Genomic DNA, 20,460 nt, shown 5'->3' with positions numbered 1-20,460 from the left:
AATTTCGCTACATATAGACTAATAAGGGTAACGATTTTGGCACTTTTCTTTTGGACCAGTACATGAGGTTGTTCAATCTTGTAAGTTTGTTGTAATATTTTCTTGGGCCTGATTTTGTGCATGTCAAAATGTGGCTCACGCTCATTTTATTAAATCATGGGCCTGGTTGGGGCTTTAACTTATTTCCTAGAAAAACGCAAATTCTTTCTTAATCAAAATGTATGCATCACATACAATGGAGTGATGTTTCTGCTTTGTATCCAGTTTGCATACTTGATGTTCCTTTTTACATTTGCAAGTTACTTTCTTTTTGTTTTTTGTATTCCAATTAGAATTACTTTCCTGTTTCTTGGAGCATCTGCGCAAGCTAACTTTCATGGTAATGGAGCGATCAAGCTTTGTTGAATTATACATGAACTTCTCCATTCCTTTGCAGAACGGACAGCTTGCGGGGGAATGTCAACTTCAGTGGATATATGTTTCAGAACCAGAATAAAGTAAAGCAAAACGCAAGATCGATTCGTGGCATCCTAACCATTTTCTTCTTCATTGATTTTCTTTGAGCTTGATGCAAGTTCAGCATTCACAGTGTTTCATAGTTCTGTGAATTATAAATAGTCTTAATTAATCACAGTTATAGATAGATCAACCATTGCAGTTCAACTCGCTGCCTTTATTGGACATACATCATATAATTAAGGGAGATTACATGAACTGAAAACATATATAAATAATAAGCTCATCCTCTTCAACCTAGACCAAGAGGAAACTAACTTCAGCCTTGCCCAGACAAGAAGAAACTAAAGAGTAAACAAAGCTAGGAGGGAACAGAAAAAACTGTTATTTGAGCTTCGTTAATTAGTGGACGTACGTAGGTACGTCTTGAAATTATTATTATTATTATTATTATTATTATTATTATTATTATTATATATAAGAGTATAATAATATAATGTGTATTATATTAATTGTAGATAGATGAGGAATTTGTAGGAAAATGTTATTCAGGTTCTGTTCCAAACCCAAATAGCGTTGGCCCTTATGAGCCGTGGGACAAGCTGGTTTTGGACTTGGAGGCTCATGACCTGATCAGCTCCACCAATGAACTGCTGCCCTATGAAAACAGCCGGCACACTTGGTTGGCATTGGAAGTGCTGAACCAGTGCCCTTTCAATAGCCTGCCCATTTGCAACTTCATCCAGCTCGTACACTGTAGGGTTTGCCCCATAGCTACGTATCAGTGACTTGATGGTGTGGCTCATGCAGCTTGAGGTCCTGCTGAAGATCACCACCGGCCTTTCGGCCACCATGCTCGTTATCGTATCCATGAATGCTAGTCGGAGCCTGGAACAATGCGGATTAAAGGCGTTGTGAATTGTGAATTTAGTGGAGCTAGCTTGCTAATAGCTAGGTATAGCTTGTTGCTGTGAGGAATTTAGATCTCTCATGTTGGTCTCTTTATAGTGTGCATGTGTTGCATTGTAACGAATAAAATATTAGATCACCAGAAAAAGTCATCGATCGGATTCTCATATCATCACGCTTTATCTTTAAGCATGATTAGTCGATAAAGACAGACCAACTTTGGCTCTCTCTGCAAATTGTTAGCTCCAAAATATGACCAAACCGATTTTGGCACTCTTTCTTTAGTTATATGCACTTCAAACAGAATATTTTACAATTCACGTGAGGACTGCAAATAGCGCTAAGTGTTAAAATCACTGGCCTTGAATAAAGCTAGGGTGTGATTGGAGGATGTCACTGTAGACCCAAAGGATTGGCATATTCACCACCTGCAGGTAGAGACAGTGGAAATGATGCCAATATATTTTAGACATATATAAATTAAAGAACACCTGCTAATTGTTGAGAGTGTTTGTCTTACGTTGAGAAATTAAGGGACATAGCCTGGGTTTATAAGGAGTTGGGCTATTCCCCCATCGCCAATTGGTTTTGAGGTGGTATCTCAACTTCCTTTATGGTATCAGAGCAAGGCTTCACGTGTTGGGCCCAACAATCACACATATTCCCACGTAACAGAATATGTGTTGTCCATGTGTTAGCTTTGAAAATTCGCCATATGTACGGAGGTGTGTTGAGAGTGTTTGGGAGCATCTACTCTATATTCTGCTAAGCTGGAGACAGAAGATTAGTTTATCCAAAGGGGGCAAAGATTCCCATCCACTTCAGTTGAACCAAACCCAAAGCGATCTATTGGAGAGAGAGAGCTAGAAACAAAGTAAAATAGACTTTGGAGGGATAACATATATGCTTAAGAAAGATTATCTGTCCCTTACTTAATCCACGTGATTACCGTACAAGTTGGAGAAGATACCTCAAGGACCCACCCCACCTCTTGATAGAATTGATAATATTCTGTGTAAATCGTAGCTAGAAGTAGTAAATTAGTATATGGTTTTTGATTCAACTAATTATTAGTTTAGTGATATTTCTCTTCAAAATATTCGAAATATTCGAACTCCTAAACGTATAGTCGGTTGCTGCCCACAAATTCTGACCATTGAATATTGACCAAAAGGATTGGACATGGGTCATTAACCCTTATAATTAAATTATAGGGTTTAGGACATCTAGTCAATCCCTAATCATTGATTAGTTTCCTGTTAAGACCTTTGTACCTTTTGTAGAACAGTCCAATGAACAGAAGCTAAATCTAAAGTAAAATAAAACAAAACTTTGAGGATCGATTCTTATTGCAAATGTCACTAAATTATATTAGTAGGTAGGTAACTAGTTCAAGTGATTTGCTATCAATATCATAAGTTGCTGCCAGTGATGGATATGGATAAGAAATTCCTTATACGTACAAGTTCAGATTTTTTTTAATTATTCCCGATGTCAACATTTTAATAATCAGTTAATACTTAGTTCATTATCAACAGTCAATGTAGAATTGATTTTGTTTGATCTTGATTCTGATTGATTTGGATTTCAAGAGCATATATGTCCATGCTTGCATGTGATTGAAAGAAAAGGACTAGCTAGGTTTTTGTTTTTTTTTTTAAATAAAATTTTTTAAAAGTTTGATTTGTCTGCAGGTACGATTTTAGATGAACCGCAACATCATGATGATGAACCTGATACCTGAGCTCATTTTGCAGTGATTAATTAAGTAATCAAATCATCATATATATTCTTGCTTTTTAATCTACGTACGAATTAATATTCTTGTGATTTTGAAAGACATACCATAATACATTACCTGCACCAACATTTTCATTTCATGTTGATCAGTAAACTTCTACTTAGGGCCCCGTTTGATAACCTTTTACAAAAATTTAGTGATCAATATTTTCTTTTGTACAGAAAGCTTTTGCAGGAGAATAAGCCTAAGCTAGCTCCATTTCAAATTCATATGGAGGATATATAGAATGTGAATTTTCTTTTGATAAGTGGGGACTGTATCTATATTTTTGTGGATAACATATGTCTAGAGAGAGAGAGAGAGAGAGAGAATACATACATATATACATATATATACATGATTGCAAGGTCGACGGTTCCTGGCATCACACAAACGTTCTGAGATTGCAGCCTATAAAACTTATACATCTCGATTTATTAGGCTCACATTTAAATAATATTCCATGAGGTGGAAAATCTTTTCTTCTTTTGGTCCAACAGATGGAATTTCTATCTTGTTTTTTGCAACACACTAGCTATCAAAGACAAAATCAAAGTTTAGGAAAATTCCAAAGGTAGATGGAGAGCATCTTTGTACGCGTAAAGCTTTAATAAGTTGTTTTCGTCTTTCCCTTGTCATCACGTGGGTTGCTATTCCATATTTTCTTGTCCTTCTCGCGTAATGTGATCATGTCCTTGAGGCCTCTCTCATGCAACACGTGTTCATCAGATTATTGATAAATTTCCGTGTATTACTCGAATATAGACACGTGGTATAGTTGTACACAGTGACCTAGTTATAATATAATAAATAGATATTTGTTATAATGTAACCATATTATAACATGTAAAGACATAGTCGTATTACATGATCATATTGTGTATTGGTACCATTGTGGGCTTTACTTATGTTATATTAACATAGTGTATAAATACGATCAACTGGTATTGTACAAGTAGTTTTATTTTGTGGAGCTGAAATAACCTCAAACATTCTGAAATCATATGTCAACTATTTGATTTTACGTTGTTCTTTTACTTTATGTCATCACATGAGGCGAATATGTGTGTATTGATAAGGAGAGTTGTAGACTCATACATTCTATTCTATACCAAACTCTCACGCGATCAAGCTCAAGTGTAGGGATTAATTTACTTACATGGAATGTTTTATTTTATTTTGAATATAAGTCATAGTCTAAATTATAAAAGGAGGGAGTTTCTCACACACTATATACCAAGGTGCCAAGGAAGTTCGAACCTGAGATCACGGATCTCCAAATCAAGGTCATTTTCCACTAGAACTAGACCCCATTGGCTTACTTACATAAGTTTGAACTTGAGACCACGGATCTCCATATGTATTTACTCACAGATCTCCATATGTATATGTATATGTAGATGTATTTACATAAGTTATGTAGATATTCGTATGTATCCGATCTTTACTTATGGGTTATATATTCGATGAAGCCTCTGTAAATACATCTACATATACATATATACATAAAGATAATCCATCAAAAACATAACAGTACGTACGTAGTTCTCATTTAGTTAGTAACTGATGCAAATCGAAGTGCAAAAAGATGGACCGAGCCTCATATATTGGATAGAGGCCGGCCATTTTATCAATATACATCTGCTGGGTGTGCATAGTAAGTCTATGCTACTAATCATCATCGATCGTTCCAAATCCAAATAGCTTTAGCTCTCATTAGCAAAGGGACAAGCCTGTTCTGTACATGGAGACTCATGACTGTGTTCGTACCTCCCACCAACTCTTGGCCTATGAACACAGCTGGTACACTTGGCCTGCAACCCCGCTGCAGCAGCGCCCTCTCGATTTGCTGCCCGTTCGGCATTTGATCCAGCTCGTAAACTGTAGGGTTTGCCCCAAACCCACGTAGGAATGACTTTGTTGAGTGACTCATGCAACATGAACTCTTGCTGAAGATCACCAATGGCTTCTCATCCACCAATCCTGCCACCATGTCCATCTCTCTTCGATCGCTTCGATCTCTTGCTACCTGCCTTTTTAATTGGAGAATTGACTTGAGGTTTTTGTTTGATGAGGAACTTGAGATCCATTATGGGTCTATTTATACTGGTTCATATCATTGTTCAGTGCGGTGGGGGATTGCAATGTTTAAAACTTTGATCGACATAGAATATAGAAGCTTTTAGCTAGCTAGTGATTATGTAATTCGATTCCCAAATTACCCTTTATGCATGCATGATTTACTTGGTTCTGCGCAGGACATGATCAGCTGAACACTTTGCATATGTTTATATGAAATTAGGTATGTGCATGCATATATATGTATCTGCCCAGCATTTTGTCAAGGTTGAGGTGAAACTTGTCATTGTGAAAGGGCCATGCATATGGAATAAACAAGTTGCCTATACATATACTTACATGCAAATTGTGACAGCATATCGTGGGATCCCTGAGTTCCCAAGTTACCCTTAACGTACCAAACAATCTATAGCCGCAATATATATATATACATTGTCCTTTGCAAGCACCAGATTCATGTTTTGCATGCATTTTATCCCTAACCAAATTAATATTTATTACAAAAATAAACTTAATTACTGTCTAAGGTTTAATTTGAGTTTGTAAGTAATTAATGTCTATGTGTGCAAGGGGTTTATTTTGTTTTTAGTACAAGCGGTAGTCTAAATTATAGGGGATGGAGATTTCTCACACATAAAACTATGGGATTCGAACATGAAACCTCTTATCTGCAAGTCAAGGCTTTTTCCACTGGTGGGGTTTATTTTGTTATTGTTATTGCTAAGATATATATGAATACGCAACGCAAGGGTTTAGTTAAGTGAAAGTAAGCTAAAGGGTATTTTTGGTATTTATCAATTACAACCCAGGTCTCATCATCTATTCTGGAGCATCTAGGTACAGTTATAGTGGAGAAGAAGATGGGTTTATGGAACGAGTAGGATAACAAGATTCGTGTACGTCCTCTTCAAGTTCAATTGAAGAGATCCGAAAGCGTGAAAATAAAGTCAAGAGAAAGGAAGAAACAATAATTTACGTACATACATAGTTAAGATTCTGATTAAAGGTAGGTTAACAGTTAACTTGCCCCTTGGGCAGCATGAAAATCCACCCAAGAATAAAACATTAAAAAGAAACTAGGATCCAAATAATTCAGGTCCAACTTGAACTTGCTAGGCTATATATGTATCAAGATTTCAATGGTTTCTTTTGGAACAATAATATTAGATTTGTAGTTTGTCAAATTTATATATGTCATCAATCATCTTGGTTCCAATTCGATTCCATCTATATAAAAAAACCAATTATCTCGTGTTCCAATTACATTAAATATGTTTGGCGAGGAGCATGAGGTTCCAAAAGAAGATTGCTTTCACAAAAGCTCTTTCCTTAGCTATATATGGATATTATTTCTTCTGCAACTAGCCAGTTACACACTGACAAAACAATTGCCCAGAAAAGGATTTGCTTTGGGTATATTCGCCACCTCACCAAAATGATCTCAGCTATCCATCCCATTTGATTTCATTGCCAATGTATAAAGTTTGTCAACCCTAAACGTCAAGATTATGCATGCATATGCAGAAAAGAAAGAAGGATAATCTAGAACATAAATTATGGATAATTAATGTTATAATATATGTTTGAGTTTGACAATCAAAGTAGTACGAGTGGACACGGTTGGGGATATGTAGAATTTAACAAAGGAGATAGCATCCCGAATGGATTAGATAAAGATCAAAGAGTGCTTGCTGGCTGCTACTTGTTTAGAGAAGAATTCTGCCCTTTTTTGCAACTCCATCTGCTATCTTTTAATATATATTATAGTTTGCTTACTAATCCAGAAAAGGAAAGAAGATATTTCATCATCAACTAGGTTTTGACTTTAGAGGAGTGAGGTGGGCGGTTGTCACTTTGCATATGCTATATGCTAAGGTCCATTCGATAGTCATTTCAATTTTAGTTTTTATTTTTCATTTTTTATTTTTTTATGCTAGAGTATAGAGGAAAATTAGAGTGAGAATGAGAATTAAGTATAAGATTGAGGGAGAGGATGAGAGGGAGGAGTAACAAATATGAAAACAAAAACGTGAAAGAGAAAACAATTTCAAATAGATTTTTTTGTCTTTTGTTACTCCTCCCTCTCAATTTCATCTTCACTCTCATTCTCCCTTTTTTCCCTTTGTACTCTAGAGAAAAATGAAAACTAAAACTAAAACTAAAATTAAAATGGTTATCAAAACGAGACCTACAATTTTAGAGATTTTCCAAATTTTCTTTTGGTCAAAATTAGTGTTTGTTGCCAAGCCCTTGACGCCCAAGCGATGAGAGAATGTGGGGCAAGGATTAGGATTTGTTCAGGTTTTGATTCCCTTCAATGGAACCAAATAATACATATTCTGAGTACTTACAAGTAAATGTATTGGTCCAAAAACAGATTTAAGAAATAAGGGAAGAATAAAGAGTAATTAACTCGTTTTGCATGAAATGTATCAATGGACTTCTCGGATGGATAAAAAATGGATGTGGCATGTGAGAATCTCTGGCCCTGGGCCTCTATAGGAACCTACAATTTGTGGCCAATTATGTATTCATGCTGGGTACTCAAGTTTCGACATAAACGAGCCAGAGAGAAGTCAGAAGAGACAAAAATTTGACTACAAAACTTAGTCCAGAAGATGTAGAAAACTTTTAAGGAAAACCAATCTGAATATAACCACTGTCTAGTGTAGTATCAATAATTAGTTTAGAGCTCAAAAAGTGCTTGTTCACACCACAAGTTACAAACCAAGTGATGAGCAAACCAAGTGTGTTTGCATTGTGGTTGCGCCGGCTATTCGATGATCATATTCGAACCACAGAATTATAGTGCTCACCAAGCCCAAATGCATGCTTATGGTATGACAACATAATACTCGAATCAGAAGAATCCGTACTGCTGCTATCTGATTTGTACTCCTTGCCCATCTCCACATCAGGGAAGGATCCTGAGTATATCATGATATGCTTTTTAAGGCAGTGAGTTAAAGCACCAAGCTCTAGCTGCCCTCCCCATGCCGCTGTTGACTCTACTTCTTTACAGTAATTCTCAAACCTCTCTGCAAGTGAATCCTCAGAATCTCCATCTACCGGATTCTCTGACAAAAAAAATGGGAGAAAATCAGATGCATGCTTCCTCATATAAGCAGCCACCATTTCTCGAAGCTCTTGGTACGTGTGAGGTGATGAACCTCCGGAAAGATGGGCCAGCTGATCCTGGATAGCTCGGTAGAGGCAATGACCATCGGGCTTTATTTCATTAATGGTCAAACCAAGGGGTTCAAGCTTTTTTTCTAGCTTCTCATTCTCAATCATTCGATCACTTACAAGGTTGCTCTGCTCTTCTTGAATTCTTTGCTCCCTAGCTGCATCTTGCTGAGCTCTTTTCTCCCGCCTCTTTGAACTCTTGCTGGGCTTTGCTTGGTCAGGTTGACTGGTGACAGAAACACCAGCTATGGCTTTCACTAAATTGTCAAGTTTTGCTTTCTGAGTTCCATTACTAGTGCTATAGCCTAACGAAGCAAGTTCTTGAGCATGTTTTTCTTTAAGCTTAGCAGAAAGCCGAGAAATCTCTTCCTCCACCTGCTTTTTCTTAGCTTTTTGTTCGGCCTTGCTACCTTTGGCAGCTGCCTTCTTCATTTCAATTTCCTTGTCCTGAAGTTTTGATATCTCTTTCCTGTATAAACAGACATGTCAAAGGGGAATACCAGAATTATCTATGGGAAACTTAACAAAGTCGACCTCGCCAATTTTTTAGACACCAGCCTCAATGAACCTATAATATGTCGTCATTCTTATTATATCAACCACTTCTTGGAGAACATGAAAACGCATCATCAACACAATTTCATCAATTCAAATATATTGAAGATAAACCTTCGTATTAGTCAACCACAAAGTGCGTTTGACTACCATACACATGTAAATAACAGATCGTATTTGCATTACCAATGTAACCACCAGCCAAATACAACATCATAAGAATAACTAAAAGATAACAAGTGATAAAAATGCAGACTTGATGAGCAAATCACCTGTGCCTCGAAAGCATTTCATCACGAGTTTCCTGTGTATTTTCAGATGATTTGTCTGACATTGTTTCAGATACTTCTTGGGCATCCTCCATTTGAGCAATCCTGAAAGCCACTTTGAACAATAATAGTATTATGTCCATCAAGAAGATCATAAAGTTTCAAACTTTTCTAAACCCAGGCCTAACCCAACATCTAATAAAAGCAGAAAGTAAGAAATTTTCAATTTTCATGACTAAACCAAATCCAAACATGAAACATAAGACCACCATATACAAGGAACTTCACTTAAAGTCCAAGGGATACAATAAACAACTTAAAATATACTAACCCAAACTGAGATAATCAAATTCCACACCCATGGAACCTGTAAGTCTAACCAAGTGCAATCCAACCATTTGACAATTAAAACTCTGTTTCGGTTCAAGGATGTGAACCAACGGTTTGGGTGCTTGAATATCATGCCGAGACTACGAACTTGAAATTCCTAATTTATTTTAGCTGATAGGTAGAACGAAATCTACTTACCCGAGAGTCCTTCTTTCAACCTCGACGCCGACCGAAAGCTGAAGCCTCCAAATTTATCGTTATCACTGCAAAGCCCTAACCCTAGGGTCCAATTCCGATTATACACTCTCTCCGCAAAGCCTAATTGAGCTTGAGGAGAGCCAAAGGAAATTTCTTTTTAAATATTATTATATATAAGGAAACATTCGACTATTAATTCTATTAATTCGAGGGTTTTGTTTTGTATTAGAATATTAAGTTTTTAAATGGGAAGGCGCGAATGTAACGCTATCATCAATTTTTTCTCTATTGTGCTATAGGTTAGCATGGTAAGTCACCACTTACATTAAGTCATGCGTCCTAGGTTTTGATTTATAATTAGGATTTCGTAATACATAAATGTATTTTAATGGTATATGTCACGTAACATGTAAGTTCTTATTTAAGTTTTTCTCGTATGAACATGGTGTACAAACCCACTCATAATGTTGTCAATTTTTTTAGTAAAAAATATATTTTTCAATCTCGACACACAAAGATATTATTAAAATAATTTTGATGAAATTTATAATTATCTTTCAATCATTTTATTAATTTAAACGTATGATTATGTTAAGAGATCACAAATGTTAGAGAATATTTGGATAAGTAAGATCTTGTAGCATCGGTAGAGGAACACATAGAACCTATTAGATTTGCTTGGGTTTAACGCATATAATCTGAATTTTTTTAGGCATATTTTCCCGTTATGGAGAAAAGTAAAAATTCTCAAGCAAAGGGATAAAAAGAAAAGTAAAAGAGAATCAAGTCTCAACAAGCTATAGGGCCCAAAACGTCCCTCTATTGTTCATTATCTAGCCCATCCTACACAACACAATTTAAGCAGGAAGTCAATCGAACGGGTTGAAGCCCACCCATTCCCCAACCCAACCAAATCCCACAAATGCCCCCGAGTCATTCTATAGTGAGGGCCTTATATGACCTTTAGGTGATGTCTTATCTTTTAACTGTTGAATCAAGCTAACCAATTTGATTCAACAACTAATCAATTTAATCCGACGATTAAGAGATAAGACCTCACATAAATGCCATATATAAGACCCTCACTATAGAAATCCTGAAATGCACCCACCCTCATCTAGGAAAAATACATCTCTATCCTGTTTTATTAGAGCGATTCTAGCAACAACACTCAGCCCTGGCAGGATAGGGCCTGAGTCCAAAAAGCAGCTTCCAACGGGCTTGTGAAGCCTGGGCAAGCCATGGGTCCCATGAGATTGGGCCAGCCCGCAGGCGAAACCAACCCGAGGCTAAGCCCGAAGGCTGCTGACGTTAGCGCAGTAATTCAAATTTTTCTACCACGTGGCCGTTCTGGTGCTCCAATGCTTTTATAAAAAATTAAAAAAAAATCCAACGGTTGGGCTTTTTTGTTGGGAAAAAAATTCACCAAAAAATTTTGAACTTTTTTTTCTCTAAAAATACCTACCATTCTTCTTCACTTTCAACACAAAATCCTCATATAATTTCTTCTCCTTCTATTATTTTTCATTTTCAACACATTCCATACATCAAATAAAATATAATTAAAAGAAAAAACCACAACCAAAGTATAAATTTTTAAATAAAAAAAAAATCACAACCAAAGCATAACTAAAAATAAAACATAAACAAAGCATAAATAAAAATTATCCAAGTTAATTGTTTAGGTTATAAAAAGAAAAAAACCAAAAGTGAATAGTATTTGCCCTTTGCTTTTTGTAAGGGCAGCCACTATTCATGTGAATAGTGTCTGCCCTAACCCCCCTTTGTCTTTTACCATGTTAAATGGATGGAGTAGCTCTTACTCTCTCCTTCTCTCTCTATATGAGGAGAGTGGTGGCTAGAGGAGACAATGAAACGGCAAGTTATCCAATCGTAAATGCCTTGTCAATGTTGTGATGCATGTCGACTGATGAGGACAATGCTAAGTTGTCGATGTGATACATCATGACGATGATGAATGGCTTTATTTTTATTCTTTTGATTGAGATGGGTATATGGAGACACGTGCCATATTCCGGATTTTAATATTAGGAAGAAGATCATGCAGAACAATCAAGAAGATGCATTTATTCCCAATCTTCAGTGTCATGGAATGAAGACTTTTTTTTTTCCCCCTGGAATTTCTGGGATGAGATTGGTTGCAGGGCTGTTTACTCAGTGACACATAAAGGAATATTAATAATATAGGTATCAAAATATAGATCTGTGAATTTGATGGAGGGACCATATCAGAAAAGAAAAGGAAAGTGAAATTCAATTGGATAAACTCTATCCCTTCTCCACATCAGCCACATACTGCAACATGCAATGCAATCCGAACAAAAACCAGATTGATTAACCAGCTTTATCTCTGCATTTTCCCCACTTCTTCTTCTTCTTCTTCTTTAAAAAAAAGAAAAATGAAAAAAGAAATGGGTTTATTGGTGGTGTACGTTTTGTCTCTGTACACAATGCCAAAGTGGGGTCTAAAATTCCTAGCTAGCTAGCTAGTCTCTGACTTTGTAAAAACAAATGCAAAGAAAAACGCTAGGGATAAAGTTCATTCTTGTTGTCCCCCTCTTCCATAAAGAGTTAATTTGCAACCAACCAAGAAATAATATGAATATAATTAATTAGTATATCTTGATGCGACCAACCAAGAATTAATATTAATTAGTATATCATGATGCAACCAACCAGGGCCGAAAGTGTGCGTTGGTGGTTAATATATGAACATATATGTGTGATTCTTATTCTCAACACTGTTCATAGTACGGACATTCCAGGAGATCTCTAAATAGACTGAAAATTATCATTACTCTGTGTCTGTGTGTGTGTGATTATATATATATATATATATTGTATATATGCTGCATGCAATTTGTTTATAGCATATAGCAGAGTCGCCATCATGCAAATCATCAGGGGCATTTTTCTTATCCAAACAAATATCTAAAGCAGCTACTACTTTCTCTGTCTTATCCATTTTATGGTTCTGAATTGTTTCTCTCTCCTTTTTTCTCTCAAGATTAAACAATGCCATCCACAAGCCTCTCCAGCCTTTATAAATAGGCTGATCAATCCCAAACTACACCAAGCAAACCCTCAAACCAATTAGCCATTAAGCTCTGAGTACATCTGCTTTTGCTGCTCTTGCATATAGCATTTCCCGTCACAAACAAATCTTTAATTCGAGTTTCTGCTTCTGGGTTTGATTTGCAGAAGTGATCAGCATTGCTAGTGATTTCTCTGCCCTTTACAGTGTTTGCATTAGTCAGTATACTTTGTTTTCTCTAGAGAAATGGAGAGTGTAAGAGAGTTGGCTTCAGAGAAGGCTGCTGTGATTTTCACAAAGAGCTCATGCTGCATATGCCACAGCGTGAAATCACTTTTCTATGAGCTTGGTGCAAGCCCTGCGATTCACGAGCTCGATCGATATGCCAATGGGAGGGACATGGAGTGGGCATTGAGGCAGCTGGGCTGCAACCCTGCTCTCCCTGCTGTGTTCATAGGTGGGAAATATGTAGGCTCATCAAAGGATATCATATCCTATCATGTTGATGGATCTCTAAAACAAATGCTCAAGGATGCAAAAGCCATCTGGTTCTAGCTAGGCTGCTAGCTAGCAGCTTACACATATTACACAGAAATTAAGCTATGCTAGTTAATGCTCTGTTAATTAGCTCTAAGTATACACAGAAAAGAATCCCAATACCATGCTTCAAGAAAAATGAGTATTGAGGTATATTTTCCTTTTTTCTTTTTCTACTATCTATGTAACTTCCCTGGCTGCATTCTATGTATGTGAAATGAAGTCAGATCATATGAAAAGTATATCCTGGAGAGTTCTGAAACTTTTCTCCATCAAAACATCTTCTACTTTTACATTACAAGTAATTGGACACTGCAATTTTCCCTATCTGTCAAATCAGCAATGGATCTAACTACATTGACCTATTTATGTATTTGGAATCCCAACTTAGGTGGCAACTGATATGCACCCCACATCGTTGTCCAATGCGAGAATGCCACCTAGGTTGGGAAAGAAAATTGGGAGAATGCCACCTATAAAATTTCATGATAAGACTGACTAACTAAACTGCAGCAGGTTTTTCATTTGTTCACAAAAGATTGTTTCCATGCTAAGCTAGATTAAAATTAAGTTTCAACCAAGCATAACAGTAACCTTTTATCATGATCAAGATTTCTGATCATCTGATCAATGATAAGAGATTTTCCAATACAAAAAACATATCCCCTAGATTAGGTGGGTCCCTGTTTGAAAAACTGAGAATCGCATTTGCCTATGAAATGTAAAAGGCTATAAAGTTTTTTCTGTTATTATGTGAGTTTGTATATGCATGGAAGATAAGAATCTTTTCTTTGCATATATATATATATATATATACTAGGCCGTGGGTGCAGGTTAATCTTTGAAGGAAAAGATGAAATGGTTGGGTGGTTCTCAGCATTCTGACGGTTGGGGCTCTCTCCCTTGAATTCCCCAGAGACTACATGCCAAGTGAATTTTATGGGAAGCCATGTGCATGACAGCTGCTGAGGGATCAGAGACAATGAAGCTTTGATGCCTTAGGCTCCTATAGCTAACCTTTTTGGGCCTTGTATTCCTCCCAATCCAAAAGGCCAAAAAGTTCTTCCATATGTCCTTCATCTATATAAAGAATAAGCAATTTAATAAATCAGAATCTCTGCAGGAGTATCTGATATGAACATCAAAAGAATTTAGATTTTCACTGATATGTTATATATGCTGATTGATGACTCATTATACTCTAAAAAGGCTTGCTCCAAGAAGAGGAATATCTGGCCTCTTCATTTATACAGAAAAGAAGTTGCTCTTCTAAAACGTATGGTGATCATTTCCATATGCCTATCCACATACATGTGGAGCATGGAAAAGTTTGGAAACTTAACAGTCTGTATGAACAATATCTAAGCTAGCTCTCTCACGTACGAGTGTGCCACACGTACGTGTCGTGTGTGAAAAGGAATCGTGCAAGTTGGTGGGCGCAACACAACAGAATCGCAGCCACCGAAAGCCATCTATCTATCTCATTCCCCATTTTTCTGCACAAGGATTCAAGGAAGGTGATTTAGGGAATCTGGTATAAATTGATCCCAGCTGCCTTAAGGAATAACTTTCTACTTTTGTTGGGTCTAGACACAGAGTATATGTATAATTGGTGTTTGTTTCCATTAAATTTGTATAACCTGAAGAAATGGTGCATAGGCTATACACGTAGGTCGCATATAAATTACACCACTCAATATATATGCAGTCATATGCCTGAGAGATATTAATTCACTTCAGCTAAGCATGTACTGCATGCAGGAAATACATCTGCCATGCAACTTGTTCAGTCTAATAGATGTTTGGAGTCTTTATCTTAAAAAGTAGCTTTTCTTTGTTTGGGCATCTAAATAAAGACCATCCTCTTTTGAATTTTCTTGTTCAAAGAAAAGCAGTCCACCCTGCTAATGCTGTCCCTATAAATAGTCCAGCAATTGAGAGCTCAAATATTCAAACAACCTTAAGCTTCAAACTCTTCTCTCTAGCCAACCTAGCTAATTATCTATCTCTTCTCCTCATCATAACTCCAAAAGCCAATTTAACCATTGGATCGAGTTCAGTTTGAATTCGATCCGATGGTTCTGATAAAGTCTTAAGTAAACTAGTAGTCTTAGGTAATCCAGAGGACTACTTTTTTCCTCGGTTCTTTTTTTCCCTTCAAGGCAAAACTTTGCCATATTGGGAAGATACTCTTGATCAAGTGTTTTTTTTTTTTTTTATCAAGATGGACAAAGTAATGAGGTTGGCATCAGAGAAGGGTGTGGTGATTTTTAGCAAGAGCTCATGTTGCCTGTGCTATGCAGTTAACATTCTATTTCAAGAGATTGGGGTGAGTCCTGTGGTTCATGAGATTGACCAAGATCCTGACGGCAGGGAAATGGAGAAGGCTCTTATGAGGCTGGGGTGCACTGCCCCCGTGCCGGCTGTGTTCATAGGCGGAACCCTGGTGGGATCAACCAATGAAGTCATGTCCCTCCACCTAAAAGGCCAACTCATCCCAAAGCTGAAGCCTCACCAGCAGCAGACTATGTCTTAATTAAAACTACTCAAATATCATGTTGGAAAAAATAAATTGGCTCAAATTAGTACTGTAGTAGTGAGCTCTGCATGCAAAGTCTATGTAGTAATGCTTCTTTCTTTTGTTTCTTTTGAACAAGTTATGTAGTGTTTGATGTGTCTAGTGCTCTGTAACATTTGATCAGCTATAGCATGTATTCTATTTCCTATTCTTAATGAAGTTAGCTTTATATACTTTCTGTCTTGGTGTGCAATTTTGTAGTTTGCTGCTTCCCCACTGCCACTATATAATGTCCAAAATGAGAACAATACCATTTTAAACTATGAAATCTAAACATTGCAGTAATGCAGACTCTAGACCATTTGGAGATCTTAAAATACTCTCCCTTCGTACTTCCCCCACGCAGAAGAAAAGGCGGAAAAAAAAAACGAAGAAACAGAGCTCTCTCTCCACAACTTGAAACAAAATGTAAGTGAATAGCCAGTTTCTTCATTATTTGTTGTTGTTGCTGTTGTTTTCTACGGTCAACCTTTGCGTATAGAATATCCTGAAGTATACTGTATGCTGAAAATTCTCTGAAATGATTGGAAACAGACAGCACAAAATATCAAGAGTTTTGGATTTAACTAGCTTTCAAATCATTATAGTAAATTGTGAATCTCTTTTTTTTTCTTTTTAAACCCTTTTTAAGCATTCTGAGAAAAGCTGCAACAGAAAAATTGAAGCAAGACAGAGAAACTTCCCAGACACTGAGTAAAAATCTGGAGTTGGAGAGAGAGAAAATTTAAAATCTAACTTTCATAATCCACCTTGCTTTCCTCCATACATGGTATTAAAAGGAAAAAGGAGAAGAAGAAGAAGAAGAAAAAGGTGTATTTTTCTAGGTATAGATTCTTCAACTTTATCAGAGATAAAGAAAGGTATTACATTCGTTTCCTTTTAACACTTTGCTTCCTTTTCTTTTATTCTCTTGATTCTCTCCCTCCAACGATAGATTTGTGTTTGGTAGTCAGTGTCAACCTATCAAGAACATCATGGAAAATTACAGCTCCACATGTTATTAGTGCGGAGCAAGATGCATATATGGCATCTCCCGTACATATTCCTTTTCAACTCACAGCCTCAGAGTCAGACGACACACATATCTATCCTTCTCACACAGAAAATATATACATGTCAATTCTACAACTTGCACATACAACTCTCTATCTAGAGAGAACTGTTTTTGCACTCAAATTCCAGCAAACTTGGATGCGTAGCGAAATTACGAATAAAAGTTGTACAGGTTAACTTTGCCAAACTCTATAGCTGGCTCTACTTGTCCAAGTTTGTTAACTTTTAAACAACCAAAAGGAATCAATTGAGTGGTGAGCTCCCCCAGAGAACCACACTAGAACAAAGATTCATTGTTGGCTTATGTTCTGCTGATCAATCTTAATCCAGAAAATTCAAAACAAAACATTAATATTAAAGTAGTGAAAGGGGCATGCAGCTGGCATGAAGTTTTCGAGGTTTTATTATGAAGAAGAAATGAAGTCTGTAATGTTTATGATACCATAACAAGATGCTCCTTGTCAGGCAGAACAAAATATTGTAGAATTTATCAAATTTAACCTGATAAAAAAAGTAAAAAATTATAGCCATGCCCTGCAGAATCCATTCAAATCTTACCTATCAGTATCAAATATTACGAGCATCATCATCCGAATCGATTTTGAGTTGAATACTCTAAACTGACAGTAAGAACTATAATAAATCATGAGATGCAGGTTCACTGTTGTAAAGTTGATCCAAACAACCTATTTGTTTGAAGCAATTATCATGAAGGATACCAGCATATTGGTGCGGTCCATTTTAGGTTACCCTGAACACTAGTCCACATGAGTAGTGCAATGTTTGGCGATTAGGATTGAATTGCATTGGATTAGGAGGTAGGATTAGTTGCATTGAATTACGTTCAATTGAAAAAGATATGGTCTAGATATTGTGAAATGCAGTTAAATATACAAGAACTAAAGTAGTAGAGGCTCGGGATTCCATTGACACTAGTGTCCTGAGTTTGTGTCGCGGCTCCCGGATCTTGAATTCAAGGTCAAGGGATTGGAGTAGCGAGATTATGCATCCCATGTCATTGATAGGATAAGTTGTCCTACAAAAAGGCATATAATAGAGGTGCGCATGCGACTATCTTTTATCCTATCCACATTCCACATTCCACATTCCACGTTCATTTTTTAACACAAAAAATGATATTGGATTAAGCTAATCCAATCCTATTACCATAAAAAAAGTTCGATTTTATAAAATTATAAAATTAAAAATTAAAAACAGTAACGAAATCATATATTAGACGTGTTCGATCTCAATTGTCTCCTCTTACCCAATCACATCTTGACACATCACTATCCATAGACCATGAGAGAGGTATATTAGTCGTTCGAGGCGGTCGGCAAAAAGCCTCCATTCTACACGTGGCGAGATATCAGTAGGAGTTTAAGAGCACGAAACTAAAGCCACCGATCAGAGCTAGAAGAAATCGTAGTTTCTTATCACGCCTCTTTCTTTCGTTCAAGAATCGATTCTCTTACCGACTGTTTGGTTGCCAGGAAAATGAAGGATAACTACGGAGGAGAATGTGAGAATTTCTCGGATCTTAATTACTGTTCCTTCGAATGCGAAAATCTTGATTACTGTATTCAGATCACTATGTAATGGAGATTTCTGGTTTTCATTATAAAATATTGAACACATTGCGTTATCAAATTTAATTGGTAAAGATCGTCGTGGATCACAGTATTTATAGTCTGATTTGATTTGGAAACTTGTGATTCTATTTTAATGAATATATATGGCATGAAATAGATTCGACATTATATTATTGTTGCAGAGAGATATCAATAGGATCGAGTTCTTGAGGCACTTGGGTCATATGAGGTGCTTACTTGGTTGGATTGGTTCCCAAACCCTTGATTCGGATGCGCAGCTTTTGCTTCTTCTTCTTGCACATAAGGTTCGATCCTCATTTGCCGCATTCTTGGCTTTTATAAAATCTATTTTTGATTTGGTTTATTAAAGATTATGAGGATTTTGTATTTCATCATTAGTGCTGAATAATCTGTTTGAAAAGGGAATGTTGAAAACTAAATGAGTGTTTTTTTTGCTCTCTTCTTTTCTTTCTTTTTTCCAGGTGGGTTGGGGGAGTTTGAATTCTTTCTGTGGAAGAAGTTGTCTGTTTGGGTTTTCAAGTTTGGGGAAGAAGAAGAAGAAGAAAGGAGAAGGAAGGGGTATATGATATGGGTCAAAGAGAGGAGATAGAGCTTAAGTTCAGGATTTATGATGGGACAGATATAGGACACCATTCTTATGCACCATCTATGACAGTAGCAAATCTAAAGAAAAGGCTACTTGCTGAGTGGCCTCAAGGTAATATAGCCACAGCCAAATTGGATTTTGATGAACGTGAGTTGCTGAAAATTGAATTTCATGAACTGATATATCATGTGGCGTATACATACAGATGAAAGTAGTCCATATTTCAGCTGCATTTTCATGTAACATAACATATTTTGATTGTTAAAACTTCTCTTGATCAAGCTAGCTATAATACTTTTGTCTAATCAATGGAACTTTAATTTTCCATCACCCCCAGCGAAAACAGTGACACCCAAGTCTGCAAATGAAGTTAAACTCATACATAGTGGCAGAATTTTAGAGAATAACAAAACACTTGCTGATTCCAGAATAACCTCTGCTAACCAGCCTGGTGGTGGGGCTGTAATCATGCATGCAGTAGTGCAGCCCCTTGTACCCAAACAAAAGAAGACAGGTTAGTTCTGTTCAAACCCGCCTTTTAATCTCGGAAGTAGGATCGGTCGATCGATCAGATTCAGATATATTTTTGTTTTTATAGTCACTGTATCTTTGTTTCTGCAAAGTTCTCTCTTTTAGTATCAATGGATACATGCAATTTCCTGCATGTTCATGGATGATGAGTGCCTGATTTATATGTTCCGGGTGGGTTTTGTGCAGATAAAAACCAGAAAGATATGCAAAAGATGAATTCATGCTCGTGCACCCTTCTTTAATCTGGGAAGCAGTCTCTGTAGCTGCGATTGCAGAGAACCACCACATTTAATTTTTCACATGTTATTTTGTTTCATTTTTTCATATTTGATTCAAGTTGTGTGTAAAATTTTGAGTGACATCTTTAGTCATGCAGTTAAGTTGCCTTTGTTACTTGAAACTACTGGTCATATTGCTTCATTTTTTCATATCAGGGGACTACTCTTCTTGTGTCAAACCTTATACGAAAACTTCAATTGTGGACAAGGCCAATCCTAGGTTTCTAATACATATGCTAAACATAATGCCCTATTATTATTATTATTATTATTTTGATTTTTTTACAAATAAGCCCATTCTAACTTGAGATATATCGCATTAAAACTCCCGTCATGGACTTATAAATCGAACAATAAAAACCCCAGTCATATTAACCACAGTTTTTCTTATCAACAATATAAAGTTGGTAACTAAATATTCTAGTCTCAATTGATCCCTTTCGTATTTTATATTCACCTTTTCTTTT

General features: G+C 36.5%; 5 protein-coding genes and 1 pseudogene across 7 annotated transcripts; 3 read left to right on the top strand and 3 right to left on the bottom strand.

Moving 5' to 3' along the window:
- On the bottom strand, positions 618-1,422 carry LOC18768225 (monothiol glutaredoxin-S1). The gene has a single exon (XM_007199041.2). It carries the CDS (start codon positions 1,326-1,328, stop codon positions 1,005-1,007), a length of 324 nt encoding a protein of 107 aa, XP_007199103.1. The 5' UTR covers positions 1,329-1,422; the 3' UTR covers positions 618-1,004.
- LOC18766655 (monothiol glutaredoxin-S1) lies at positions 4,668-5,407 on the bottom strand. Its single transcript, XM_007199939.2, has one exon. It carries the CDS (start codon positions 5,142-5,144, stop codon positions 4,824-4,826), a length of 321 nt encoding a protein of 106 aa, XP_007200001.1. The 5' UTR covers positions 5,145-5,407; the 3' UTR covers positions 4,668-4,823.
- On the bottom strand, positions 7,817-9,931 carry LOC18766348 (OTU domain-containing protein 6B). Of its 3 annotated transcripts, none has more exons than XM_020570874.1 (3): positions 9,763-9,931; positions 9,238-9,349; positions 7,817-8,879 (listed from the first exon to the last, which is right to left on the bottom strand). In XM_020570874.1, the coding sequence occupies exons 2-3, from the start codon at positions 9,327-9,329 to the stop codon at positions 8,009-8,011; spliced, it is 963 nt and encodes a 320-aa protein (XP_020426463.1). In that variant the 5' UTR covers positions 9,330-9,349; positions 9,763-9,931; the 3' UTR covers positions 7,817-8,008. The 3 variants fall into 3 exon arrangements, with proteins under 3 accessions (XP_020426463.1, XP_020426464.1, XP_007200427.2); XM_020570875.1 differs by having other exon boundaries at positions 9,238-9,339; XM_007200365.2 differs by lacking the exon at positions 9,763-9,931 and having other exon boundaries at positions 9,238-9,750.
- Positions 12,942-13,481, top strand: LOC18767434 (glutaredoxin-C11). The gene has a single exon (XM_007201378.2). It carries the CDS (start codon positions 13,064-13,066, stop codon positions 13,370-13,372), a length of 309 nt encoding a protein of 102 aa, XP_007201440.1. The 5' UTR covers positions 12,942-13,063; the 3' UTR covers positions 13,373-13,481.
- On the top strand, positions 15,134-16,108 carry LOC18767416 (monothiol glutaredoxin-S11). The gene has a single exon (XM_007201376.2). The coding sequence runs from the start codon at positions 15,579-15,581 to the stop codon at positions 15,888-15,890; it is 312 nt and encodes a 103-aa protein (XP_007201438.1). The 5' UTR covers positions 15,134-15,578; the 3' UTR covers positions 15,891-16,108.
- LOC18768584 lies at positions 18,348-20,206 on the top strand (annotated as a pseudogene).

The sequence above is a fragment of the Prunus persica genome, chromosome G8, assembly GCF_000346465.2.
Source record: "Prunus persica cultivar Lovell chromosome G8, Prunus_persica_NCBIv2, whole genome shotgun sequence".
NCBI lineage: Eukaryota > Viridiplantae > Streptophyta > Magnoliopsida > Rosales > Rosaceae > Prunus > Prunus persica.
Note: the sequence above shows the minus strand (reverse complement) of the source record. Positions and strands in the feature narration are given on the sequence as shown.

Excerpts from the sequence above, each read along its gene's own strand:
- LOC18768225 (XM_007199041.2), bottom strand. The coding sequence starts at position 1,328 with ATGGATACGATAACGAGCATGGTGGCCGAAAGGCCGGTGGTGATCTTC.
- LOC18766655 (XM_007199939.2), bottom strand. The coding sequence starts at position 5,144 with ATGGACATGGTGGCAGGATTGGTGGATGAGAAGCCATTGGTGATCTTC.
- LOC18766348 (XM_007200365.2), bottom strand. The coding sequence starts at position 9,389 with ATGATCTTCTTGATGGACATAATACTATTATTGTTCAAAGTGGCTTTC. Across the intron at positions 8,880-9,237 it reads GAAATGCTTTCGAGGCACAG|GAAAGAGATATCAAAACTTC; the intron begins GTGATTTGCTCA and ends CTGTTTATACAG.
- LOC18767434 (XM_007201378.2), top strand. The coding sequence starts at position 13,064 with ATGGAGAGTGTAAGAGAGTTGGCTTCAGAGAAGGCTGCTGTGATTTTC.
- LOC18767416 (XM_007201376.2), top strand. The coding sequence starts at position 15,579 with ATGGACAAAGTAATGAGGTTGGCATCAGAGAAGGGTGTGGTGATTTTT.